The 23,231-nt window shown below is 71.0% G+C and overlaps 5 protein-coding genes and 1 long non-coding RNA gene across 12 annotated transcripts; 3 read left to right on the plus strand and 3 right to left on the minus strand.

The window, feature by feature from the left end:
* Nucleotides 1–406: 406 nt before the first annotated feature.
* On the plus strand, nucleotides 407–6,265 carry LOC125691840 (uncharacterized). 4 transcript variants are annotated; one of them, XM_048941734.1, is made up of 4 exons: nucleotides 407–1,652; nucleotides 4,236–4,392; nucleotides 4,466–4,632; nucleotides 4,952–6,265. In XM_048941734.1, the coding sequence occupies exons 2-4, from the start codon at nucleotides 4,242–4,244 to the stop codon at nucleotides 6,224–6,226; spliced, it is 1,593 nt and encodes a 530-aa protein (XP_048797691.1). In that variant the 5' UTR covers nucleotides 407–1,652; nucleotides 4,236–4,241; the 3' UTR covers nucleotides 6,227–6,265. The 4 variants fall into 4 exon arrangements, with proteins under 4 accessions (XP_048797691.1, XP_048797692.1, XP_048797694.1 ...); XM_048941735.1 differs by having other exon boundaries at nucleotides 4,239–4,392; XM_048941737.1 differs by lacking the exon at nucleotides 407–1,652 and adding an exon at nucleotides 3,719–3,757 and having other exon boundaries at nucleotides 4,239–4,392.
* On the minus strand, nucleotides 6,221–9,119 carry LOC125691842 (retinol dehydrogenase 12-like). 2 transcript variants are annotated; one of them, XM_048941739.1, is made up of 7 exons: nucleotides 8,540–9,015; nucleotides 8,193–8,338; nucleotides 7,543–7,782; nucleotides 7,381–7,470; nucleotides 7,110–7,298; nucleotides 6,596–6,702; nucleotides 6,221–6,512 (listed from the first exon to the last, which is right to left on the minus strand). In XM_048941739.1, the coding sequence occupies exons 1-7, from the start codon at nucleotides 8,998–9,000 to the stop codon at nucleotides 6,330–6,332; spliced, it is 1,416 nt and encodes a 471-aa protein (XP_048797696.1). In that variant the 5' UTR covers nucleotides 9,001–9,015; the 3' UTR covers nucleotides 6,221–6,329. The 2 variants fall into 2 exon arrangements, with proteins under 2 accessions (XP_048797696.1, XP_048797697.1); XM_048941740.1 differs by lacking the exon at nucleotides 8,193–8,338 and having other exon boundaries at nucleotides 8,844–9,119.
* Nucleotides 8,492–9,997, plus strand: LOC125691856 (uncharacterized). Its single transcript, XR_007376284.1, has 3 exons — nucleotides 8,492–8,606; nucleotides 9,438–9,775; nucleotides 9,896–9,997. It is a non-coding gene; the product is annotated as an uncharacterized LOC125691856 (long non-coding RNA).
* C4H2orf81 (chromosome 4 C2orf81 homolog) lies at nucleotides 9,769–11,554 on the minus strand. Its single transcript, XM_048941754.1, has 4 exons — nucleotides 11,429–11,554; nucleotides 11,052–11,273; nucleotides 10,754–10,960; nucleotides 9,769–10,577 (listed from the first exon to the last, which is right to left on the minus strand). Exons 1-4 carry the CDS (start codon nucleotides 11,552–11,554, stop codon nucleotides 9,771–9,773), a joined length of 1,362 nt encoding a protein of 453 aa, XP_048797711.1. The 3' UTR covers nucleotides 9,769–9,770.
* Nucleotides 11,543–16,361, plus strand: WDR54 (WD repeat domain 54). Its single transcript, XM_048941763.1, has 9 exons — nucleotides 11,543–11,887; nucleotides 12,433–12,495; nucleotides 12,685–12,751; nucleotides 13,123–13,179; nucleotides 13,442–13,569; nucleotides 14,883–14,983; nucleotides 15,071–15,233; nucleotides 15,328–15,402; nucleotides 15,754–16,361. Exons 1-9 carry the CDS (start codon nucleotides 11,672–11,674, stop codon nucleotides 15,883–15,885), a joined length of 1,002 nt encoding a protein of 333 aa, XP_048797720.1. The 5' UTR covers nucleotides 11,543–11,671; the 3' UTR covers nucleotides 15,886–16,361.
* Nucleotides 16,362–17,675: 1,314 nt separating this feature from the next.
* LOC125691835 (rho-related BTB domain-containing protein 2-like) lies at nucleotides 17,676–21,988 on the minus strand. 3 transcript variants are annotated; one of them, XM_048941725.1, is made up of 9 exons: nucleotides 21,730–21,988; nucleotides 21,547–21,650; nucleotides 20,163–20,348; nucleotides 19,046–19,956; nucleotides 18,803–18,921; nucleotides 18,474–18,624; nucleotides 18,210–18,298; nucleotides 18,038–18,143; nucleotides 17,676–17,958 (listed from the first exon to the last, which is right to left on the minus strand). In XM_048941725.1, exons 1-9 carry the CDS (start codon nucleotides 21,919–21,921, stop codon nucleotides 17,789–17,791), a joined length of 2,028 nt encoding a protein of 675 aa, XP_048797682.1. In that variant the 5' UTR covers nucleotides 21,922–21,988; the 3' UTR covers nucleotides 17,676–17,788. The 3 variants fall into 3 exon arrangements, 2 of the variants coding, with proteins under 2 accessions (XP_048797682.1, XP_048797683.1); XM_048941726.1 differs by having other exon boundaries at nucleotides 21,875–21,983; XR_007376276.1 differs by lacking the exon at nucleotides 17,676–17,958 and having other exon boundaries at nucleotides 18,210–18,293; nucleotides 21,730–21,975.
* Between the last annotated feature and the right edge of the window lie 1,243 nt (nucleotides 21,989–23,231).

Genomic DNA, 23,231 nt, shown 5'->3' on the forward strand with positions numbered 1-23,231 from the left:
AGCTCGCAAGAAAGAGCAAGAGCCCCAATTTGGGCTCCCTGAGCCCAGGTTACGCAGAGGCAAATGCTCCAGCACTCACTGCTCAGCACGGCACAGCACAGCAGCACCTCCAGGGGGCAACCACCGCTCCAGCAGCGCCGCCCTCTGCTGTCTGCTCCCATTTGCAATGAGGGTTTTGGATCCGAACCGAACTTGGACCAAAAGATGAGAAGCCAACATCGGGCAGCGTTTTTATTGGTGGGCCAAAGCTGCGTTCCAGGAGCGCCTACCTGTGCTGAGAGGCGGCTGGATGTGCGCTGCGCTGCGGCTCAGGAGCGTGTCAGCACAGGGCAGCACAGGGCAGCACAGCGCATGCTTCGCACTGCGGCCTCCGGGCTGCCAGCAATCCTCGTTCACCTGCAAAAGAGGGAGAGATGTCACAGGAGCTCCTCACAGAGCTCTGGGTCGTGGCAGCAGCGCTGGGCCCTGCCCTGCCTTAGGGGTGCAGCAGCACCAGGCTGAGGAGCACAGAGCACAAACCCACCGCAGGCCGCAAGCTGGGACAAGAAGCAGCAGCTCAGACACGACCTGGAGCAGCTCGCAGCCACCAGAACCCCTGCTGTCACCCACACAGAGCTGAACCCATCCTAACACCGTTCTGTCCTCACAGAGCTGCTCTGGCAAAGCTTTCTGATAGGTAGGATGAGGGGAATGGTTTTAAAGTGAGCCAGCAGAGTTTAGGTTGGATATCAGGAGGTTTTTCACACACAGGGTGGTGGGGCACTGGAACAGGCTGCCCAAGGAGGCTGGGGATGCAACAGGATTCAAGGCTGGATGTGGCTGTGGGCAGCCCAGGCTGCTGGTTGACCTGCACACAGCAGGGGTTGGAGCCGGATGAGCGCTGTGCTCCTCTGCAACCCAGGCTGTTCTACGGCTCTACAGGGGGTTTCCTCTTCCTGCACCCTTCTGCTCAGAACAGGGATCCTAAGGGCAGCACTTCAGGGCTCTGCCTTTATGGTGTCCCTGTACAAAACCCCAGACAAAGCTGCTGAGTGCAGGACTCTGAATTGAGCTCTCAGCCATGCACGCTCACTGCTGAGCCAGCCTGGGCTCCCGCTGTCCCAAATGCCTGCACTCTGTCTGGAGCTGCGCTCCTCCCTGAGCTCAGCACCCCACAGCAGCTCCCCACAGGACAGGCACAGCTCTGCCCCAGGATGCCACCAGACCCACAGATGCTCTGCAGCTCCGACCCCAGCACTGCAGACAGAAGAACAGCCACGCTCCTGTGTCCCGTACAGCCAGACCATCAAACACCTTCATTAATGCTCTCACTGGTAACGGCATCCCATACAGAAAGGCAGCAAGGAGAAGTTTCTGGAGCCCACGTCACCTCAACCCAGCAGAGCCGTGAGCAGCTCAGCCCCCAGCGCAGCTCCAGGCTTTAGGACCCTGCAGGCGGCTCTGTGAGCCTGCGCCGTGCTCGGCTGCAGCACAACTCCAGCACAGCCCAGCAGCGCCGCAACAAAGCCGGGGCACAGCAGGCACAGCAGCACAGCTCTGCGCCTCCCAGCACTCGGGGGAGCCTTTCCTGCAGCCCAAAGCAAACCACAGGGGACCGCAGCCATGCAGCACAGCACCACGGAGCGCAGGACGCCACGGCCCAGCAAGGACAGGTCAGTGCTCTCCGCTCACCCTCACGCCCCCCATCCCTGCAGCACCTGCCCGCCTCCCCCATTCAGCCCCTGAGAACGGCTGATGTGAGCCGTGCCTGCTCTGCAAGCTCTGCAACGGCCACCACTGCTCACTGCTTCTGTTCTGTGCCGCGTTGGGACAGCACTGCTCGCCAAGGGAAGCTCAGCTTCCAGGCCGGCAGCTCCCGGAGCCTCCTTTCTGCTTAGAATAGCAGGAACAGAAATAACAAACACTGAATTGCTGACAGCTGCTCCCAGTAGTTCCAAAGGAACTTCTGAGCGCCTCGTGTTCATTTGGCAGGGATCCTCCCTGTGAAGTAGGTCACAGCCACCACCTCACGTCAGAGAGCTGAAGGAGGAGAGGGGAAAAGAGATCTGCCCAAGGTCACATGGAAAGACCTTGGCAGCATCATCAATACAGGAGAACACGGCACTGCACCTCACGATAAGGGCAGCCCCCCTGCTGGAGGCGGCGGCTGAGGGCAGAGAGCTGCACCAGGTGCTGATCAGAGCTGAATGCAGACAAGTGGTGACTCACAGCTGGAGGGGCTGCCAGGGACCTCTGCAGCTCCCCCGGTCCATTCCCCACACAAAGCGTCCCTTTAGGTGGCTTCGGGTACCTGCAGAAATGAGACCCCGCAGCCCCCGTGCTCCGTGCCCCCTCAGCACAGCGCTTCCAGCTCCCCGGCTTGCAGCCCGTGCCCGCCGCCCTCCACAGCCCGGCCCCAGCCCTCCGCGCATCCCCTCAGCGCCGCTCGCATCGCTCAGCCTCCTCTCCTCCACACGCACGGCCCGGGGCTCTCAGCCCGCTCTCAGCGTCAGGAGCTGCTCCAGGCCCCGGCAGCTCCCGCCTGCCCTCAACCGGGAGCCCCGCACTGGCCGCAGTGCTCCGCGTGTTTTGTCCCCGCGGCGGAGCAGAGGGGCCGAGCGGCTCCCTGCCCTGCTGGCCGCGCTCTGTGCCTGCAGCCCAGGGAACCGGGCGCCTCCTGGGCCACCGGGGCTGCTGCACTGCCAGCTCACGGTCAGCCTTTGGCCATCAAAACCCTCGGCTTCTTCTCCGCAGAGCTGCTCTCCAGCAGCCCAGCCCAACCTGTGCACTGCAGCTGTTCCCCCCTCACCCCCCCATGCCCAGCCCTGCGCTGCCACGTTGAACCCATCAGGTTCCCCTGTGCCAGCCCTCAGCCCGCCCAGCGGTGCCGGATAGCAGCGCGGCCCTCTGGGCCGTCAGTCACCGCTCCCAGCTTTGTGCCCGTGCCTGGGAGCGCCTCCATTCCTCCACGCATCCCAGCGCTGAGCGCCAGAACCGTTACGGTTGGAAAAGACCTCTAGGATCATTCGGCCCGACCACCAACCGCTCGCACATCGACAGCTCCAGGGCCGGGGGCCGCGCGGCTCCCCGGGCACCGAACGGCAGCGCCTGAGCGGGCCGGGAGCCGCCCTGACACCCACCTGACCCCAACCCCACCCCAGCCGCAACCGGGTCCCATCCCGGCCCTCCATGTCCCCCCATCACTGTTTCCCGGTCAGAGGCCGCCCCCCCCGCTCCCATCCGCCGGTCGCTCACAGCTTTGGCTCCCGATCCCGCCGGTTCCGCCCGGCCCAGCCCGTTCCCTCAGCGCGGTTCCAGAAGCGCTCGGCACAGCACGGCCCGCGCGGCGCGGCGAACCGCAGCCCTCAGCTCGGCCGGCAGAGCGGCACGGATCGCCTCGCGGCCCGGAGCCCAACCGCGCCGCCGCTCCCCGCCCGCCCCCCGCCGCCGGTACCTCAACGCCGCGCCCGGCGCCGATCCGGAGGCCCGGAGCCGCCGCCCGGCCGCGAAGCCCCTCGCGAGGACTCCTCGGGCCGCCCAGAGCCGCGCCTGACGGCCGGCACGGCCCGCAGTACGGCCACGCGGTGCGGCACGGCTGTGGGCAGCCCGGGGGGGGGAGGTGGAAGGACCCCGAGTGCTGCGCGCATGCGCAGTGAGCCGAGTGACGCCGGCCGGGCGTGGGGGGAGCGGGGCGGGGCGAGACGGGCGGCGGGGCGCTGCCCCATGGGTGGGACCGGGCGGGAGGAGGAAGCGAGCCGGGCCGGGCCGGGCACAGCCGGTAAGTGGCCTCACCGGGGCCCAGCCCCGACCCCCAGCACCGGGCGGGCGGAGCTGGGTTCTCTGGTGCGTTGGTCCGGCGGAGAACGGCTCCGTGAGGGGCGCGGTTCCCCGTTCCCGGAGCCGCTGGGAGAACCGCGGGGTCGTCGGGGCCAGGAAGGAGCTCTGAGGTCGCCGCGCCCGGCTGCCAGCCATCCCCGTCCGGGCCGGCCGTGACAGCGAGGGGCCGCCCGGCGGCTGGGATCGGCGCGGGGGAGCCGTGCTGACGGTCCTGCCGGCGTCTCAGCCCGCCCGGACGCTTCGAGCGCAGCTGCCGTGCGGAGCTGCTACGGGAGCGGCACCGCGGCTCCGTGCCGGCGATGTCGCCGAGCGCGCTGGCAGCACACGGCCGGGCGGCAGTGCTCCTAAACGGCTTCACAGACTCACCTGAACACACCCCGCCGCCCGGCCCTGCTGCTCAGCCGTTCGTTTCCCCGCAGCAGTCGATGCCCCGGAGGAAGGCGGTGCCGACGCTGGGCAGCCTCTGCCTGCAGAGCTTGGTGCAGCACATGCAGAGCGTGTGGGTGAAGGACTACAGCGAGAACTACCTGGATGAGTACAGCTTCCGCTTCGTCATGGGCCCCTTCAACGACCTGGGTGAGCTGCGGGGTGCGCGAGGAGGAAGGCAGGCAGGCAGGCAGTGCTGCTTGCTGACCCGCATTGCCCGCAGCCGGCAGTTTGGTGCAGGACCTGATCCGGCTGCTGGGCGAGAGCCGCCGCCTGTCGCGTGCTGCGCTGCATCTGCTGCTGCTGCCTCACCTGCAGGAGCTCAGCCTGCAGCACTGCCACGGCCTGGTCAGCAACGCCATCGGGCAGCTCATCACCGTGCGCTGCAAGGTGAGCGGGGCTGGGTGTGGGCAGGGGGTGCCTGCTGTGGGGCTGGGCTGCATGGGCAGGGGGTGCCTGCTGTGGGGCTGCGAGTGGAGCCGGTTGGTGTTGCATGGGGCAGGGTCTGGCAGCTGCTGTGGGACATCAAGGAGGGGACGAGGGGCACTGGTCTGCACTGGTTTTCCCCTCCCAGCACCGCTTGGGCACAAGGCCGTCTGCTGTACCAGGGGCGTGGGCCGGGCGCTGCAGGGTCCCGAGCTGCCGTGGGGCTCGGGGAGCGCCGGTGATGCCGCAGGCCCTGCTGATGCAGCTTCGTCTACGGGTGCAGAGCCTGAGCGCGCTGGACCTGCACGGCTGCAGCCGGCTGTCGACCGACGTGCTGGTGGACCTGGTGGAGGAGCTGCCCCTGCTGAGCCGCCTGGGGCTGGCGGAGACGCAGGCCAACGTGCAGGTGCTGGCGGCCGTGGGCTCCTCCTGCCGCCGCCTGCGGGAGCTGGACGTGTCCCGCTGCAAGAAGGTGACGCCGCGCGCCCTGCGGCACCTGGCCTACGACCCGCTGGAACGGACCCCGGGCTGCCCGACGCTCCGCGTCCTCCTGGCGCGTGGCTTGGAGCCGGCGGGGGACGGCGCGGTGCCGGCGCTGGCCTTCGTGCTGCTGGCGCTGCCGCTCCTGGAGGTGCTGGCGCACGGCGACGCACCGGCCGCGCTCGCCCTCCTGCACGCGGGGCGGCTCGACGACACCGGCGACGCCGACGGCTTCCCCTCGCTGCGGGAGCTGGCGCGGCGACGCGGCGGCCCTCCGTTCGCGCTGCCCCTGCGGCACCTGGAGGAGCTGACGGAGCCCGAGCTGGCGGCCGCCCGCGCCGTCTGCCCCGACGCCGAGGAGGTGACCGCGTGCCTCGGGGACGGCGAGACGGACGCCTGGGACGCGCTGCTGAGCTGGAGCCGCCTGGCCCGGCTGGGGCTGTCGTGTGCGGGGCCGCGGGGCCGGGCGCTGTGCGAGGCGCTGCCGCTGGTGCGCGGCCTGGGCTCGCGGCTGCAGAGCCTCGCGCTGCACGGCTTCCTCTTGGAGGACGAGCTCGCCCTGTGCGCGCTGCTCGGCTGCTGCCCCAACCTGCGGGACTTCAGCGCGGAGCTGCGGCCCCCGCCGCGCGGCCGCCCCGACGCCGAGCCGCCCGAGGAGCCGCCGCGGTGGGACACGGAGCTGCTGCCCCGCGATCTGCCCCGCCTGCGCCGCTTCTCCCTGGCGCTGCCCGGGCCCGTCCCGGAGCCCCACGGGCTGCTGCTGCGCGCCACCTTGGCGTCGCTGCTGTGCCGCTGCCCGCGCCTGCAGAGCCTGCGCCTGCTCGGCATCGCGCTGCCGCTGGACTCCGTGTTCGAGACGGTGCTGACGGCGCCGGGGCCGCCGCTGCAGGAGCTGCAGGAGCTCTCGCTGGTCGAGAGCCGCGTGTCCGGGCGCACTGTGCGGCTGCTGCTGGCCTCCGACGGCCGCCTGCGCCGCCTGGACGTGTCCCGCTGCCGCGATGTGCACCGCCGCGACTACGACGGCTTCCTGCAGGCCGTGCGGAAGCAGCGGCTGGACCTGGACATCACCTGGGAGTAGCGCTCACACCGAGGCCTTTAATAAAGCGCTTACGCCGCGGCCGCTCGCTCCGTCTCTGCCCCATCGCGGCTCCTAGCGGGCGGGGGTCTCGGGGCCGCCCAGCCTATGGGCTCAGCCCCGTCAGCCGCTCCGACTCCTCCCAAAGCTTGCGGGCCAGCCCGGCGTCCCGGGCGGCTGCGGAGGGCAGCGTGAGGCTGCAGTCGCTGCCGAAATACTTCCCTGAGATGCCCGACACTTCCTCCGAGACGGCGCAGTAAATGGTGCTGACGGCCCCCTGCTCTGCCGACTGCCGGGGCGAAAAGAGCTGAGCGGGGGCCCCGCCGCCCCCTGCCCACCCGGAGCCCCGTCGCCAGGGGTGGCCCCGCTCACCTTAATGAAGGGTCTGATGAGGAAGAAGAGGCCGCGCACCACCCAGCTGAAGTTGCGCATGATGCCGGTGCTGACCACGCCGGGGTTCAGGCTGTTGGCGGTCACCCCTGCCCGGCGGCACCGTCACCGTCCCGCCCACAGCAGGCAGATCCCCCCGTGCCAAGCAGGGGCCCGTGGGGCGGCCCCGGAAAGCCGGGGCAGCAGGAAGGGCCCCGACCCCACCGGTGATGACAGCCATCCCTGATCCCGTGTCCGTGGGGTCCCGGGGCATTGCTGAGCCCCTGCAGCCCCCCATGCAGGCCCTGCGCCGCGGCACCGCCGTGCAGTTGGGATGGGTGGGCAGCCCTGAGGTGCTGCTGGGCCTGAGAGCCTGCAGCCAAATGCAACCTGGGCACAGCACGGCATAGCATGGCACGGCACGGCACGGCACGGCACGGCATGGTGCAGCAGGGCAGGGCACAGGAGGACACGGTGCAGCGCGGCTCGGCACAGCACAACGCGGCCCATCACCCACCCGTGCCCTGCAGGCGCTGCGCCAGCTCGGCGGTGAAGAGGATGTTCATCAGTTTGGTGCTGTTGTAGACGGGATCGAAGCCGCCGGGCCTCGCCCGCCCGGTGAGGAATCGCGCGTCCGCGGTGCCCGCGCTGTGCCGGAAGGACGAGACGGTGACGACGCGGGCGGGCGCCGACGCCTTCATCAGGTCTGCGCGGAGCGGGGCATGAGGTCCTCACCCGGCACCCCCCCCCTCGGCCCGGCCGCCCCCAGCGCGCAGCCCTCGGCTCACCCAGCAGCAGGTTGGTGAGCAGGAACGGGCCCAGGTAGTTGGTGGCGAAGGTCCGCTCCAAGCCCTCGGGCGTGAGGGCGAAAGGCAGCCCTGCAAGAGGCGCGCGGTGCCGTGGGGCCGCGGTTTTAGCGAGGCGGGGCGGCGGCGGGCGCGGGGCGTTACCGGTGAGGCCGGCGTTGTTGACCAGCACGTCCAGGCGCTTCTCCTCCCGCAGCACCTCCGCGGCGAAGGCGCGCACCGAGGCCAGCGAGCCGCTATCCAGCAGGCGCAGCACCACGTTGGGGTTGCCGGTGGCCGCCCGGATCTCCTCCACCGCCGCCTGGCCGCGCTCCCGGCTCCGGCACGCCAGGATGGTGCGGGCGTTCCTGCGGGCCAGGTCCATGGCCACGCACTTCCCGATCCCTGTAACGCACAGAGCGGGGGACCGCCTGCGGCTGGTGGGATCCGTGCCCCCCGGGTGGAGAAGGGCAGGGTGGGGTGGCAGCGGGGTCCCCGTGCTGGCACTGCCGGGAGCTCAGCACCAAACCGGGGGTGCCACGGCTCGGGAGCTGGGGGTGTCAGCGTGGGGCAGAAACGGGTGGTGAGGGGTTGAGGGAAGGAAGGTTTATGTTGGGTGTCAGGGGAAGTTGTGTGCTGTGAGAGCGGGGAGGGGCTGAACAGCTGCAGAGAGGCTGTGATGCCCCGTCCATCCCTGGAGGTGTTGGAGGTTGGATGGGGCCCTGGGCAGCCTGGGCTGCTGTGCAATGGGGAGGTTGGTGGCCCTGCAGTGCACAGGGGGTTGGAGCTTCGTGATCCCTGAGGTCCCTTCCAACCTGGGCCGTTCTGTGATTCTGCAGGACAGGATGGGGATGGAGCTGCTGTGGGCTGTGGGAAGGGCCGGGCCGGCAGCTCATTGCAGCTGCTGCCACGTGGCAGGAACCGACAGCGATGCGATGGGCCCAGGACACGTGCAGCCACCCTGTGCCGAGCACAACGGGCACATGGCAGGGGTTGCCCAACACTCAGCCCTGTGCTGCACCAAGGGACGCTGTGGGAGCACAGAGCCCAGCGCCCAGCACAAAGCTCAGGGCCGAGGCGGTGCAGGAACAGGCGGTGGCTTCGGCTGTCAGCCATCGATCCGGCAGGGCAGAGTCCAGCCGTGGGGCTGCTGCTGGGTTACCTGGTGCACGGCAAGAAGCAGCAGCTCCGGGTGGTGGCACAGCGGGGCACGGCGTCGCCGGTGGGTGGTGAGCGTGGGGCAGAGCGTGGGGTGGCAGAGCGTGGGGTGGCGGAGCACAGCCCAGGGACGGGCAGCCACCTCTCCTGCAGCCCTCGGTGCCACCAGAGCTGGCAGTGGGAAGGCAGGGACCCACGAGCCGCCCCACGTCCCCACGCTGCCCCACGTGTCACCCTCATCCCACGGCGCGGCACCCGCAGCCCCTCACGGCCCCGCGGCCCCATGGTGCCACCAAGGCCCCTCTCACCGCTGTTGGCTCCGGTGACGATGACCGTCTTGCCGGTCAGGTCGGTGGGACACCTGCGTGGGTCCCAGGCGCGTCTCCTCGTGGCCCAGAGCAGCATCCCCAGCAGCAAGGCCAGCACGGACCACAGCGGGTGGCTGCAGAAGCTCGGCAGCTCCATGGCTGCGGCCGGGGGGCAGCTGAGCGCCCAGGAGCGGCCGGGGGGCAGAGTCCAGCATTGGCCCGGCCCCGCAGCTGTGCACCATGCAGCTCCCTCCCGATTCCCCGGCAGCAGCGCACGGCAGCTGCTGGAGCACAGAGCAGGGATGGGCGGCAGCAATTTGGCCCCGGGACGCAGGGCAGAGATGGGCAGCGGGGTGGGAGAGCAGGCGGGAGCGGGCTGAGCGCACCTTGTCACACAGGACAGCCCGGGCCGCTCAGCCACACCTGGCACTGAGGTTACAGAGGGGTCCAGAAGTGCAGGAAGGGGGCTGATAAACAGGGGTGCACAGTCTGGGGGGCTCTGTGCACCAAACAGCCCTCAGCAGGCCTGGCGCTGGGTCGGGGGCTGCTGCTCTCCCTGCCTCTCCATCTCTCCCTTCTCTTTTTCCCTTGCAGTTGCTGAGTGCTGTGAGGCTCCCCCAGGTTGCCCTGAGAACCACAGAGTGGGGGTGGATGTGGCTGTGGGAGGGCCAACCCCTGCAGCACATCTGTTCTGAGCTTCCACTGGGGCTGATGTTTGGGTGCAGACCCCAAGCATCCCTTCACCTTAATCCTATGGGAGCTGCAGAAAGCAGGGCTTGGCAGCCGGCATCACAGCAAGGAGCCGAGGCACCGCGACACCCTGGGACGAGGATGGGACGGGGCTGCCATCCCGGATGGAGCAGATGGGAGCTCTCACCCCACGCCGCACTCAGGCTCACAGCCAGGAGATGTTGGACTCTGCTGTATTCAAGGTGTGCCATTGCCGGTGACCTGGCTGACCGCGATGGCAGGGAAGGGCAAAGTGGGGCGGAGGGGCCTCAGGTCCCTCTTGGCTTCTCCCGTCTCCTCCTCCGCATCCGCTCTGCTCACAGGGAGGCGCAGCCCGCGCCCCTCGCTGCCTCCGTGCCTGATGGTGACACCGGGAGCCAGCCGGACGGTGCCCAGTAAGGAGTCCAGCACCGGAGATCGGGAGCTGCCGGGCTGCCCGGCCCCCGCGATGGGCGGTAAGAGCCGCGGCGCCTCCACAGCCGCCAGCCCTCGGGGCGACCGCGAGGCACCCGGCCCCACATCCTGCCCAGAGGAGCCGCGGGGCTGCCGCCGGTGCCGGAGGGGACGCGACTGCCGCTCGATGTCTGCGCCCGGCTCCAACACCTCCACGTGGGGCCGGATCCGGAGCGTGGAGGGGTGCAGCAGAGCGGTGCTGCGCCTATCGCACGCCCACCCCTCACTGCGCGGAGATTTCCGTGCCCACATCGCCATCAGGTCGCTGCAGGAGGGGGGCTGTGGCACTCCCTGCTCTTCAGCTTCCGCCGCATCGCTGATCTCCGCCCACACCCGTGGCCCTGGGTGTTTGATGCCAGGCAGGCGCCGGGGCCGGGCCGTGCTGCGGCTGAGCGGGGCCGGCAGCAGGGCTGGCACGGGGGGGCTGCCAGATCCCTCGGAGGGCTGGGGAGCGTCGAGCACCTCATCCTGCACCAACGGTGTCGGGGAGGGCAGTGGCACGCCGCCCCCCTCAGCCTCGGATGGGACGGCGTCCGTGTCGGTGCTGGAGACCTGGGCGGAGCACAGGGACAGCAGTGGGGCCGGGGCACAGAGCACAGCGCCCAGCGTCCCTGGGAAAGGGCAAAGCAGGGCTGCTAAGGGGTGAGTTACGTGGCCCCCATCCTGGCCACACGTGCGAGAACAGAAACCCACAGCGCTGGGGAAGGGAAAGGTAGGGGGGGAATCACCTCTGCGTGCCCTGCGGCCGGACACACTCGCAGGGTGGGCACGGCACCCTCAGCCCAGGCGTCGGTGGCACCCGGCGGGGGCTCCTCGTCCTCCTGCCACGCACCGGCCGCCTCCAGCTCCGCGTCGCCTTCGTCCCGCACCGGGAAGCGCCACGCGGCCTCCCGCAGCAGCTCGGCCCTCGCCTGGCTCACGGCGAACGGCACGCACTGCCCGCGCAGGGCCGCACGTCGGCGCCGTGACACGCGCTCGAAGCGCGCCCGGACCCAACGCGGACACCCGGGGCTGCGCGCCGCCCACCTGCCGGTCCAGCTCGGCCTGGAAGCAGCGCTCCACGACGGCTCCCAGCAGCTCGGCCACCGCGTCCCCTACGACGTCGTCCCGCTCCTCGGCCGCCAGCACGGACAGCCACTGCGCCTCGCACAGCCGCCCGGGGGCCGCGTCCGGAGGAGCGGCGCTGGGGGTCCGCGTTTTGTCCCCGCGCTGCCGGGCGGCGGCCGTGCGCTCGCGGGAGGCCATGGCCTGCACGGGGACACGGCGGGGCTGGAGGCGGCAGCTCCGGGCTGCGCGGCCTTCCGGCCCGGCTCTGCGCGGCCGCCGGCGTCCCCAGCTCCCCTCGGCATCCCGGACCCTTTCGGGGCCCCCCGCCCCGCCGCCCCGCCGCCCGCCCCGCTCACCTCTCCCCGCAGGGCGGCGTCTCGGTCTCCACGGCAACGTCGCTCCCGAATCTCGGCGCTCTGTAATGACGTCACCGCGACGCGCCTCCGCCCCCTTACGTCATCGCTCGGCGCCGCCGTCTCCATGGTTACGGCGGGCAGCGGCCGAGCCGTGGAGCGAGCGGGCCTGAGAGCGGGACCGGGATCGGAGCGGGGCCGGAGCCGGCCTGGGGCGACGGAACGGCGGGAGCGCCGCGGGCCGCGATGTACCGCCGGGAGAAGAGCATGGCGCTGCGCGGCAGCTCCTCGGCGCTCTACAACAACCTGAGCGTGCTCCTCCCGCCCCGCGGGCCGCTCGCCTTCCTCGGCTCCGTGCACGGCCCCGCCGTCACCGTGCTCAGCGCCACCGGCGACGCGGCGGGCCGCGCCCAGCGGCAGCTCCAGGCCCGGGCGGGCGGCGGGGCTTCGCTCGTCACGCAGGTGGGACCCCGCGCCGCCCCTCGGCCGGGCCCGAGCGGAGCGGGGACGAACCGGGCGGGGAGCCGGAGGGCCGAGGGCCGGGTACCGACGGCGGCGGGACGGGAGGCGGTGCCGCCAGCTGGGCCTCCGCTCCGGTTCCCCTCCCGGCGGCCAGGCGCGGCGCTGCCGGCGACTCCGCGCTGTGCGGGCGGCGCCCGAGGCGGGCGGCACGCGGCGCAGACGGCGCTGAGCGCGAGGAGGCGGTGGGGCGAAGGGGCGAGAAGAGGCCGCCGTGCCGAGGGACGGAGCGGGGAGCCGCTGGGACGGGGGAGGGAGCCCGCGATGTCCGAGTTACAGGGGCGTGGAGACACGGAGCATCTCGGGTTGAAAAGGGCCCCTAAGGACCGTGGAGTCCGACTGCAGAGATGGGAGGGAAGGAGCTTCCTGAAGAGGCTCCCAGGCTCCCAGCTCCCGCCCCGTTCAACGGGAGCCGGAAACGCGGCTGCGGGCAGCCCTGGGGAGGGATGAGGGCTGCCGGTCCCCTGCTGAGCTGTGCTTCCTTCCAGGCTGCCTGGTGTGTCCTGCCGGCACGCACCCTGCTGGTGCTGACCTGTCAGAAAGGCATCCAGGTGAGGTGTTCTCCTGCACGGGGTGAGCAACGCTCGCAGCACTGGGAAGGTGAAGTCGCTGGGGTGGCAGCTGGGCTCAGGGCTGCGTAACCAGAGCACTGCTGCTCCCTTTTGGGCAGCGGTGGAGCACAAGGCTGTGGGAGCTTTGCCACTTTCCGGGTCCCATTCGTCTTTTCTTTCTCTTTCCAGATGTACGAATCAGATGGCTCCATCATGGTGTATTGGCACGCGCTGGACATCGCAGAGCCCCCTCCAGGTAAATCCTACAGCAGGAGGGCAGTGAGGAGCCCTGGGCCCTCTGCCCTCTCTTCCCAGGGCCGTGAGACCGAGCGTTCCTGTGGTGCAGCCCAGTTCCTGCTGGCTGGAGACACCCACAGCATTGCTCCTGTGTCCAGGCTGGACTGAGCCAGGCCAGGGCCGCTCAGCAGCTTAGCAGGAGTGTGTGGAGGGGGTTCTGCGTCACCCCAGCTCCACTGTGCAGGCACAGCCTGGGCTTGGGGGGGGGTGGATGGGGACCCACTGTGGCAACTGCAGCGGGGATGGCGGGGATGGCGCTCACACCAGCTTCCTGCTGATGATGTGAGCTGCTGCAGGCTGCAACCCAGCCGGCTCCTGGTTCCCTTTCAGCACAAGCCGCGTTTGCCCGAGGTATCTCTGCAGCAGGAGAACGTTTCATCTGCGTGGGTGAGTGAAGCACCGGGAGGAGGAACGGGCAGGGCTGCACCGGGTGGTGCTGCGGAGCCGGGGGTGAAGCAGGGTGACGTGGTGACGGCCGAAGGGGCTGCGCTCAGCTGGTGGCTCCCGCAGGGAAGCGCCGTGTGCGAGCGAGCCTCGCGGGGGGGCAGGGCGTGGGGGAGAGCGAGGTGTGACAGTGACACGGGGCGGGCTGGGGGGGCACAGCAGCGCTGCAGTCCCCGCCGAAGCCTCCGGCGCGCCGCTCCCGCAGGGCTGTCCTCTGGGATGGTGCTGGTGTTCGACATCCCCCCAAAAGGGACCGACATCGCGGTGAGCGAGGTGCTGAAGGAGCACCGCGACGCCATCACCGACATCGCCGCCGAGCTGGGCCAGGCGCCGGTACGTGCGTGACCGCCAGCGGCCGCTGGGGACAAAGTGGGGGGCGGGGGCTGCGGCCGTCCGTCGGCGCTGTGGCTGCCTGGGGCCGTCCTGACGCGGCACCGTGCCCTCCTTGGCCGAGCCCGGCCTGTGCCGCCTGCAGGCAGCGGTTTGTAGGTGTCCAAGTGTCGGTCCTGGTTGGCCAGATTGTGGGGAGGCAAAGTGCTGCGGCAGAGACCGTCTTGATGGGACGAGGAGCCGAGGCCCTTTTGCACAAAGAGCGCCTGTGAGAGTGTGACTGATTGCCAGAGAATGGCCTGTGACACGTCAGGGTGCCAGGGCATCAAAGAGCCATTGAAAGCTAAAGAGCAGGCTTGTAACAGGAGCGAGCGAAAGTGGCGGCGAATAAACGGCCAGCAGAAGGCGAGGTGCCACCATGAGGGAGCTGCTGGCACAGGCCCTCCTGAGTGCGGGGCGAGGGGGGCACGGCCCCGGCCCACCTGTTTGCATGGGGATCCTGAGGGCTGCAGGGCCGCCGTTCTGCCCGGAGCTCGGGGAGGTGGGGAAGCCGAGGGCAGCGCCGCTCCTGGGGCTCCTGGGGGCAGAGCTGCTTCCCCTGCCCGCCCTCAGCAGAGGGGAGGAGGCGTCTCACCGTCACCAGCGGCACGGTGACCCTTGTCACGTCAGGTGGGATGGCTCTGCCCAGTGCCAAAGCTCAGCCTGAAATCGGGACGGGGCTCCTGGGCTCCTGGCTGACATCTCAGCAGACAACACTAATTGCCTTCCTCATTACCGGCTGCATCTTTCCCGACGAGGCCGCTTTGATAACGTTCTCTAATGAGGCGCGTTGAACTTGCCCTGCGTTTGGGACTCCCTTGAACAATTAATTGCTTAGAACTCGTTCCCAATTAGCCTGGATGTGGAGCTCGTTTGTGAGAGCTGCTCGCTCGCCCCGCTCTGCCTGGTCTCCAAGGCGCTGCTCTGCAGTCTGAGCGGAGGGACGGAGCTCGCTGTGACCCCCAGAGCTGAAGTTTGTGCTGAGACTCCAAAGCGGAGGGAGGAGACGCGCTGATTGATCTCACAAGTTTCCCCCGTGTGTAATTAATTCTAATTAGCGTTGCCGAACACCGACGTGTTGAAGCTGAAACTCTCACACGCTCACGGCCAGGCTTTCCCCTTCCACAAGATGTCAGCAGTTTCTGCGGGCGGTTGAACTTTGTGCTGCAGGCCGCGGCTTTCGCGTGCTGCAGCTCCGGCTTCTGCCCGCTGTCGGTCGGCAGCTCGCCGCCCCCTGCCCGCCCCGCGGCCCCGCTGAGCCTCGGCCGCTCCCGCAGGCCGGGGCCGGGGACCTGGTGACCGCTGACGACGCCGGGGCGCTGTGCGTGTGGAGCTCCGGCGAGGAATTCTCCCTGCTCAACAGGATCCCGGCCTTCGGGTGAGTCCGAAGCGGCCGGGGCGGGAGGGGGCGCGCGGGTCTGCGGCCGGCCGGGGGGAGGGGAGGTGACGGCGGCCCTGCGCCCAGCTGGACCTGCTCCTCCGTGCGGCTCTGGAACGGGATCGTGGCCGCCGGTTACGGCAACGGGCAGATCCGGCTGTACGACGCAGCGACGGGCGGCCTGCGTGCCGAGGTGGGCGCGCACGCCCGCTGGATTTACGCCCTGGACCTGGCACCGGCCACGGGAAAGGTACGGCGCGCTGCGCACGGCGCCGGGCGGGGGCTGCCTGCGGTCGGGGGGGATCGGCCCGCCGTGCCACGGCCTCTCTGCCGCCCCCCTGCAGCTGCTGTCGGGTGCGGAGGACTCCTTCGTTCACGTGTGGAAGCTCAGCAGGAACCCGGACACCGACGACGTTGAGGTGAGCGCGAGACGCGAGCGGGCGGCGGGGATTCGGGAGCGGGGCGCCGCGGGTCGCTGCCGTAGGGTCGCGGCTGCCGCGGCTGCTCGGGGCGCTGCAGTGGAAAGGCGGCCGGGCCCGGCCTGGGCTGCTGCAGCCGCTCGGCTCCTCCTCCTGTTGGCACGGCCCCGAGTCTCGACGTGGGGCGCAGAAAGGAACGGCTCCTGGGCTGTGACGGCCGGCTGTAGCCTCGGCTGCCGGCCCAGCTCTTCCTGCCCGTCGCTCGGAGCGCTGCGTTCATAGCAGGGCGCGGACGTGAGGCGGCTCGGGCTGCGCTTATCGAACTGCGCCCCTCGCTGCGGTTCTGCGCAGGTCGAGCACTGCCACGCTGAGTGCGTCACCGACACCCAGATCTGCGGAGCCCGGTTCTGTGACCCCGAGGGAAACTCCTTTGCGGTGACCGGCTACGACCTCAGCGAGATCTTCTGCTACAGCCGGCTGTAGCCGCGAGCCGTGCGGGCTGCTGGGGGGCTGCGGCAGGGAGAGCCGGGCTGCCGGCACCCCCCCCCACCTCCGTCACAGCGCCGTGCCCGGCAGGGTGGGATTCTGCACGCAGCCGGAGCTGAGATCGGCCGCTCCCAAAGCATCCCTGCCCTCGGTGCGGCCCGTCTGCGCGTGGGAACACGGGCCGAGAGCCGTGCCGGCTCCGCAGCACTGCGGGCCCCCGGGCCAGAAGTTGCCCCCCACCCCCCCCGGACCCCCCCTGCGAGAAGGATGCGGCCGAGGTGACGTGGCCGGGCAGCAGCAGCCGCACCGCGGGCTCTGGTAGCAGCGTTCCTGTCCGTTCCCCGCACGGAGGGACTCCTCTCTTCCCCGCGGCACCTTTCCTTCAGGCACGAAGGGATCCGGGCTGAACCCGTGCTACGAGCCCGGCCGGCCGGGGGGGCCGCAGCGGCCGCTCCCACCCCAGGCGGCCGCACCCACGGCTGCGGCAGCGCGGCCCGCCCCGGCCCGGGGCTCAGCGGGGCAAGGCGAGGCCTCGCGCCCTGCCGGCGCTGCGGGCAAACCCGGCTCCCAGCGGCGGCTCTGCTGGGACGGCCGTGCGCCCCGGGGCCGGGCTGCGAGGTCGCTGTGCGGAGCCACGGCCCCGCTGGCACCCCGTGGGCTGGGAGGCGGCCCCGCACCGTGCTGGAAGTGGGGCCGCGCTCCGTGCCGCAGTTCTCCCCGTGCTGCCGTCACCTCCCCACCCCGTGTCCCAGGCCGGGCTCGGCGGTGTCACGGAGCTCCGCGTCCCGGCTTTCCCTGCTGGCTCCGTTCCCGGGGCCCGACGGGGCGGGGGGTGCGCGGGGGGCTCGGGAGGAGCTCGGCCCCGCTCGGACCGCTGCTCGGCAGGCGGGCTGGGAGCTTCCTGCGGCTCCCGGGTCCGGCGCGGCCCTGCGGGAGCCTTTCCTGCAGCCCCCGGCAGCGTTGGGATCCGGGCCGGGCTGCTCCAGCTCCCGCCGTGGGGTGAGAGCCTCAGCAGCGGTGGGGGCCCTTCTGCCCCATGGCCCCCACGCGCCCCGTTCTCACCGTCAGCGCTGAGCCCCAGCCCCGTTCGCGTTCCGGCCCTGCGCCGCCCTCCCAGCCGTGCTCCCCCATACGGCATCACCCCCCGTCCCTGTGTGCGCCGCCCCCCACCCCCAATAAACAGCCCCGGCCCGAGCGCCGTCGTGTCGCTGCTCTCTGTGCCCAGCGGCAATGAGGGGCAGGCAGCGCTCGGTCCCGTTACAAAAGGTTTTATTAAAGGTTAAAATCGGCGCGGTGAGGAGCCCCGCTCACAGTGCTGGGGAGGCGGGGGTACAAACAGCCCTTGAGGTGGGCGCGGGCGCCCGGGGGTTGTGCTGGGGCGGGACGAGCGGAGTAGAAAAGTGTACAAAGGGTCGTTGTGCAGCACGGGGACACGGCGACCGGGACCCAAAGGGGGCCGGGACGCGTCCAAGGCACGGAGATGAGCGGGGCCAGCCGGGCCGCCCGCCGCCTCTCCCTCGCGCCCCGCTCACAGCTTGGCCCCCACCTCCGGAGCGCGGAGGGGAGGGGGGAATTCAGCACCAGAGAGCCCGGCTGGGAGCGCCCAGCTCGGGTCAGCACCCTGCCGCGGGCCCGGCGGACCCCAGCCCCACAATACTGCTCGGTCAGAGGTAGCACCAGCGCGGGGGGCCCTGCCGGCTCGACGCCGCTCCGCGGGGGCCGTGAACCGGAGCGGCGGCCGCGGCGGGCGCCCGTAGCCGGGGACGGGGCTGTAAACAGGCGGCGGCTCCTGGGACCGGCGGCGGCCGCGGCTCCCGTGGAGGAGAAGCTCCCAGGCCGGCACGGCTCGGAGCCCGGCCGCGTCCCCGGCCCTGGGAAGCGGCACGGCCGCGCTCCCGGCTCAGGAGACGTGGGGCGAGGGCCGCCAGAAGCACCACTTGCTGCGGGTGTGCTGCTTGCGCTGCAGCTGCTCCTCGCGCTCCCGCTCCTTCTTGGAGCGCAGGTACAGGTCCTCCTCCTTCAGGTACCACACCGGCGGCCAGCGGTGCCTCTCGAAGTGCGCCTGGTTCTCTGCGGGGCGCGGGAGCTCAGCGCACAGCCGGCCGGCCGCCCCCTTCCCCCCCCGGACCCCGCACCGCCTGCGCCCTACCCGGGGACATGAACTTCATCTCTCGGGGGAAGCGGCGGCACACGCTGTTGTAGTTGGTGCAGATGTAGTGCAGGCACCAGGCGGCCAGCTGCCGGGCGTTGTGGAACTGCGGGGACCCCCATCAGGACGGGCCGAGCCGGGGGTCGATGCCCCTCAGCCCCCCTTCCCGTACCTGAGTCATCTCCAGGTAGATGAGCACCTGCTCGTCGATCTCCACCTGCTGCATGAAGGCGCGGAGCAGCTCATCCACGGCGTACTGCTCTGCGGCACGGATGGGGCCGTGAGCGCGGGGCGACGCCGGGCTGCGACGGCTCTTACATAAGGGCCGTGCCGAGGCCGCCCGGGGCCGCATCGATCCCAGCGCCAGCCGGCCCTCATTGTATCGGCGGCTGACGTCAACGGGCGGCCGGGGGGGGAGGAAAGGGGGGCGGCTCACCTGTGAGCGCCTGCAGCCGGGGCAGGCAGAGGCGGTTGGTGAGGATGAGCAGCTCCATGGCGTCGAGGTCGGGTGTGGGCGTGAAGACCCCGGTGTAGAGGAAATCGAGGACGGCACGCAGGCAGGCGCAGTTGGTGCCCGGCAGGGAGACCTGCGGGACAGGGGCGCGGGGACCGGCGCTGCGGGAAGGACGGACCCCCACCCGGAGCCCCGCGCGGCCGGACCCGAGCGCAGGGATGCCGTGGGCGCAGCGCCGTGCCGGCTGCTCCCCGCAGCAGCCCCCTCCCACCGTCCCCTCCCAGACGTCCCGCCGCCTGCTGCCCCCTCACCTCGGCAGCGTAGCTCTCCCGGAACGCCCCCCGGAACATGGCCATCATCCAGTCGCAGCCGGCTATCAGCAGGGGTTTGTGCGCCGGCACGGCCCCGTCGTCCACGCGGAACACCACGTCTGGGCAGCACGGGGACGCGATGCACAGCCCGCAATGGCGCTGCCACACGGGCGCCGTGGGGTGGGGGGCTGGGGGGGGGGCCGTGAGCACAGCAGAGGGGCGCCCCGCGTGGCCGCGCCGTACCTGCAAAGACGCCCTTCCCCAGGCACTCCTTGATGCGGTTGGCACGGCGCACATGGAAGGCTTTGGTGATCTCCTGGTTCATGAAGCTCTCCTTGTTGAGCACGTTGGCCACCATCATGCGCAGGTCGAACACCTCCAGCAGCTCGGCGATGGTGGCCACCTGCATCAGGTCAGCGCACGTCCGCTCCAGCCGCCCGGTGTAGAGGTACTCCAGCACGGCGCGGAACGGCTCCGGCGCCACCGAGCGGTCCATGCACACCACCGTCATCCTCTTCTCCCTCCCGGCCACCGGGTCGGCCACCACCTCCCAGCGCATGCTGACGAAGCCCCGGCCCCACGCGGACAGATCGCGAGCGCCATCCCCCGTCGCCGCCCGCAGCGCCTCGTCGCTCTGCACGGCGCGCAGCCCGACCTGCGGCCCCTCGCCCAGCGCCCCCCGCTCCCCGTCCAGGCTGCGGGCGCGGGCGGCCGGCTCCTTGCCCGTCCCCAGCGGCCCCTCCAGGGTGAAGAGGTCGTAGAACTTGGAGCAGGAGGTGGCCAGGTAGACGCGGTGCGCGAAGACGCGCTGCCCGCCCTGCAGCTGGAAGACGACGTCGGCGCACAGCGGGGTGCAGAAGAGCGCGGCGGGGCCCCAGGCGCGGCTGGCCGGCGGCTCGGGGATGCGGATGACCGGCGGGGGGGGTTTGGGGGGCAGGAAGGGCGCCTGCAGCAACGGGCGCTGCATCTTCTTCAGGTGGGACTTCCAGAACTGCAGGTGGCGGCGGGAGATGAGCGCGGCGCGGATGGCGTTGTCAAAGACGTCCTTGATGCCGAACTGGGCCACCACGCTGGTCTCGTAGTAGGGGACGCCCAGCTCCTTGGCCACCTCGTGGCCCCGCTCCGGGGGCAGGATGTCCGTGGGTCGGATGGGCCTGGGGGGACGGCAGGGGAACTCAGCACCACGTGTGGGACCCGCTGATCCAGAGGATAGGGGACCCTGTGACTGGGGGGGGGGCCGCTGAGCATAGGGGACCCAGAGAGCATATAGGGGGCCTGGTGACCGGGTGGCACCCGCTGAGTGTAGGGACCCAGTGACTGTGGGAGCCCCAGCCCTGCCACCCCCCCGGCGCAGCCTCACTTGGCCAAGGGCCGCCTGGCACGGTTGACGGCGTCCAGGTCGGCGTAGCGCAGGTCCAGCTGGCAGCCCACCAGGATGATGGGCGTCCGCGGGCAGAAGTGTTTGATCTCAGGGTACCACATGGTCTTCACGTGGCGCAGGGAGTTGGGGTTGGCAAGCGAGAAGCAGAGCACCACCACGTCTGACCTGGGCCAGGAGGAGGAGGAGGAGGAGGAGGAGGAGGAGGAAGGTCAGAGCCCTGCACCAGCCCCCTGAGCACCAGCATGGAGATACCCGCAGTCAGCAGCAGAAGGGACCCGGCCCCACGCTGTGCCCCACATTGGGGTCCCGCAGGGCATTGGGAGCAGCCCCAGAGCCACGGCTGCTTTCTGCCTGGGACGTGACCAGGAGCAGCGCTGGAGCCGGGCCGGTGCCAGGCCCAAGATAGACACCACCCGCCCGCCCTCGGGCCCCCCGCCAGCACGGGAGCTGCGAGCGATGCCGGCACCCAGAGCCCTGCAGGACAGCAGCAGTGAGCGGGGGTCACTGGGTGGCTGTGGGCACCCCACACCATGGCATTCCCCACGACCCCCCCCCACCCCAGGAGCCCCCTGCCCCATCGGGTGCCCCCAGCCCCATGGAGGGGTTGTGGGAGTGTGCCCACAAAGCTGGCACGGGGGCAGCGATAGCAGAGGGGCCGTGCCAGGGGTTGAGGGCCGTGCTTGTTTACAGCCTGGGCATTGCGCGGGGGGGTCGGGCCTTGCCCTGCTCAGCCATGGGGCATCGGGAGCTGAGAGGTGGGCCAGGACCCTACAGGGGGGGCCAGGACCCTACAGGGGGGGCCAGGACCCTACGGGGCACTGCACACTGCAGGGACTGGGGGGTGTGAGCCGGGCACAGCGGACTCTGCGGTGTCCCGATGCCCCCCCTGCGGTATGTGGGTCCCCAACAGCCTCAGAACCCCCAGGAGTCCCCTGGGACCCCACCGCCACGTGATGGCACCTCTATGGGAGAACCTGCAGGGGGAAGGGAGGATCCCTCCCGAAGGCGAGGTCCCTCCTGGGGGTGTCTGCAGGTCTTTGCAGGGGGGTCTCCTGCACGGAGGAGGTCTCACCCAGGGGGGTGCGTTCTCTCCCGGGGTGGGGGTCTCTCCCGGAGGGTGGTTCCCCAGCTGGAAGGCTTAACCCGGGGGGAGGTCTCTCCTGGGATGGGGGGTGGGCAACCCCCGGGGGGGGGGGTTCTGTCCTGATCTGGTATCTGGTCTCTCCCAGAGAGGCTCTCACCCACAGAGGGTCGCTCCCTGGGGGGGGTGGGGGGGTCTCACCCACGGCAGTGTCACCCGACGGGGGTGTCCCCAGTCCCCAGTGCCCCTCCCGGGGGTTCCCTTCGGGGCCCCGCCCCCTACCTGCCGTAGGCGAAGCGCCGGTCCTTGTGGTGGTCCCCGAAGGTGTCCCAGAGCCGCAGCGACACGCTGACCTCGTCCACCACATCGCGGGAGCGCTCCAGCACCTGGAGGGGGGGCGCGGAGGGGGGCGGGGGGCACTGAGCGTGGCCCGGCGAGACCCCGCCGCCCCCCCCGGCCGCGCACCTCCTGGCAGACGCGGTACTGGTCGATGGCCCACACGGTGGGCACGTGCGTGGCCAGCAGCTGGTATTGGCTCAGCGTCGCGTTGCAGGCGCGGGCGCAGATGAGGCGCGTTTTGCCCACCGCGTTGTCGCCCACCACCACGCACTTGATGGTCTCGACGTTGGGCCGCTCGTAATCCACGTCCAGGTCCATGGGGTCCCGCCGGCGCTCAGCGCCGCGCCCCGCGCCGCCCCCCGCCCATCCCCGCGCCGCTCCGCCGCGCCGCCGCCCGGGCCCGTTAGCTGCCGCCCTGCTCCGCCCCGCCCCGCCCCTCCGCCAATCCGCGACGGCCTCGCCTCGCCTCGCCCCGCCCTCTCCGCACCGCCCCTCGCCCTCCGCCAATCCGCGTCCTCCCCACCCCCTCGGGCCACGCCCACACGGCCGTTCCGAGCCCCGCCCCCGCGCTGCCCCGCCCGCGCGCGGACAAAGGGGCGCCGCCAGGGGGCGCCGCGAACACGTGACCGCCACCGCCCCCCGCTCCGAGCCGCGCCGGAGCCACGCCTCCTCGTGGGCGGGGTTATTCGATAGGCCACGCCCCCTTCGCACGCCCACCCGCGGAGCGCGGACGGAGGGGGCGGACAGAGGGACGGACAGAAGGACGGGAGGGACAGCGGGACGGGAGGGAGGTCGCGGGGACACCGGCGGCTCCGGGCCGCAGGCACAGCAGGGAGAACTGGGGCCGTAGGGACACAAGTGACAGCCGGAACCGCGGGGACACCCGGAAGCGTCAGTGACGCCGGGGGCACAAAGGGCCGCCGGGGCTGCGGTGGTCGCCGTGGGGATCGTGGCGGAACGGCTGGGGACCGGCAGCTCCGGCCCCTCGTGTCCGCCCCCCGGGGCTGTGCCCGTACAGCGCCGCGTCCCAGCCCGGATCTCCACGTGGCGGCGGCTGCCAGCGCGGCCCAGGGGCTCAGCGAGGCACGGGGCTGCGCGGGGCGCGCAGTGAGGGGTGGCAGCGAGGCTGCGGCACTGCCGGGACACGGGCGGTGGGGATACGGGACGCCAATGGGGACACGGGGCAACGCGGGGACAGGGGGCACGGAGCGGGACATTCAACACTGATGGATATGGGACACCGGTGGGGACGTGGGGCACTGCTGGGACGCGGGGCGTTTGATGGACGTGGAACGCAGATGGGACATGGGATACTGCGGGGACACGCGACACTGATGGGTAGGGGACGCCGGTTGGGGACGTGGGGCACAGCGGGGACACGGGGCGCGGATGGGGACGAGCACCACCGATGGGTACGGGACGCTGCCGGGACGCGGCCCCGTGGGATCTCAGCCCCGGAGCCCCCCGCTCTGCCGCCTCCACCCCCCACCTCCCCCCCCCCATCCGCAGCCGCCGCCGCGCATTTTTTCGCTCTCTCGGGGCTTTGGGGTTTGAGGCCGCGGTGACCAAATAAGGGAAGCGGCGCCGGGCGGCCGCGGGTGGGGGCGGCCCCGCGTGGGTTCCCCACG

Source organism: Lagopus muta, chromosome 4 (genome assembly GCF_023343835.1).
Source record: "Lagopus muta isolate bLagMut1 chromosome 4, bLagMut1 primary, whole genome shotgun sequence".
Classification (NCBI taxonomy): Eukaryota; Metazoa; Chordata; class Aves; order Galliformes; family Phasianidae; genus Lagopus; species Lagopus muta.

Bases quoted from the DNA above. Each gene is read 5' to 3' on its own strand.
- LOC125691842 (XM_048941739.1), bottom strand. From the start codon at position 9,000: ATGGAGCTGCCGAGCTTCTGCAGCCACCCGCTGTGGTCCGTGCTGGCC. The intron at 7,299-7,380 runs GTGAGCCGAGGG...CGCTCCGCGCAG, and splicing joins GCTCACCAACCTGCTGCTGG to ACCTGATGAAGGCGTCGGCG. The intron at 6,513-6,595 runs GTGAGCGGGGCC...TCGCCCCGGCAG, and splicing joins TCATCAGACCCTTCATTAAG to TCGGCAGAGCAGGGGGCCGT.
- WDR54 (XM_048941763.1), top strand. From the start codon at position 11,672: ATGTACCGCCGGGAGAAGAGCATGGCGCTGCGCGGCAGCTCCTCGGCG. The intron at 12,496-12,684 runs GTGAGGTGTTCT...TTCTCTTTCCAG, and splicing joins CCTGTCAGAAAGGCATCCAG to ATGTACGAATCAGATGGCTC. The intron at 12,752-13,122 runs GTAAATCCTACA...GTTCCCTTTCAG, and splicing joins CATCGCAGAGCCCCCTCCAG to CACAAGCCGCGTTTGCCCGA.
- C4H2orf81 (XM_048941754.1), bottom strand. From the start codon at position 11,554: ATGGAGACGGCGGCGCCGAGCGATGACGTAAGGGGGCGGAGGCGCGTC. The intron at 10,961-11,051 runs GTGGGCGGCGCG...CTGCGCGGGCAG, and splicing joins AGGCCGAGCTGGACCGGCAG to TGCGTGCCGTTCGCCGTGAG. The intron at 10,578-10,753 runs GTGATTCCCCCC...TGCTCCGCCCAG, and splicing joins CGGCCGCAGGGCACGCAGAG to GTCTCCAGCACCGACACGGA.
- LOC125691840 (XM_048941733.1), top strand. From the start codon at position 4,116: ATGTCGCCGAGCGCGCTGGCAGCACACGGCCGGGCGGCAGTGCTCCTA. The intron at 4,393-4,465 runs GTGAGCTGCGGG...CATTGCCCGCAG, and splicing joins GGGCCCCTTCAACGACCTGG to CCGGCAGTTTGGTGCAGGAC. The intron at 4,633-4,951 runs GTGAGCGGGGCT...CTACGGGTGCAG, and splicing joins TCATCACCGTGCGCTGCAAG to AGCCTGAGCGCGCTGGACCT.
- LOC125691835 (XM_048941725.1), bottom strand. From the start codon at position 21,921: ATGGACCTGGACGTGGATTACGAGCGGCCCAACGTCGAGACCATCAAG. The intron at 20,349-21,546 runs GTAGGGGGCGGG...CTCCTGGCCCAG, and splicing joins CGGCGCTTCGCCTACGGCAG to GTCAGACGTGGTGGTGCTCT. The intron at 18,299-18,473 runs GTGAGCCGCCCC...TCCGTGCCGCAG, and splicing joins CCGGCTGCAGGCGCTCACAG to AGCAGTACGCCGTGGATGAG.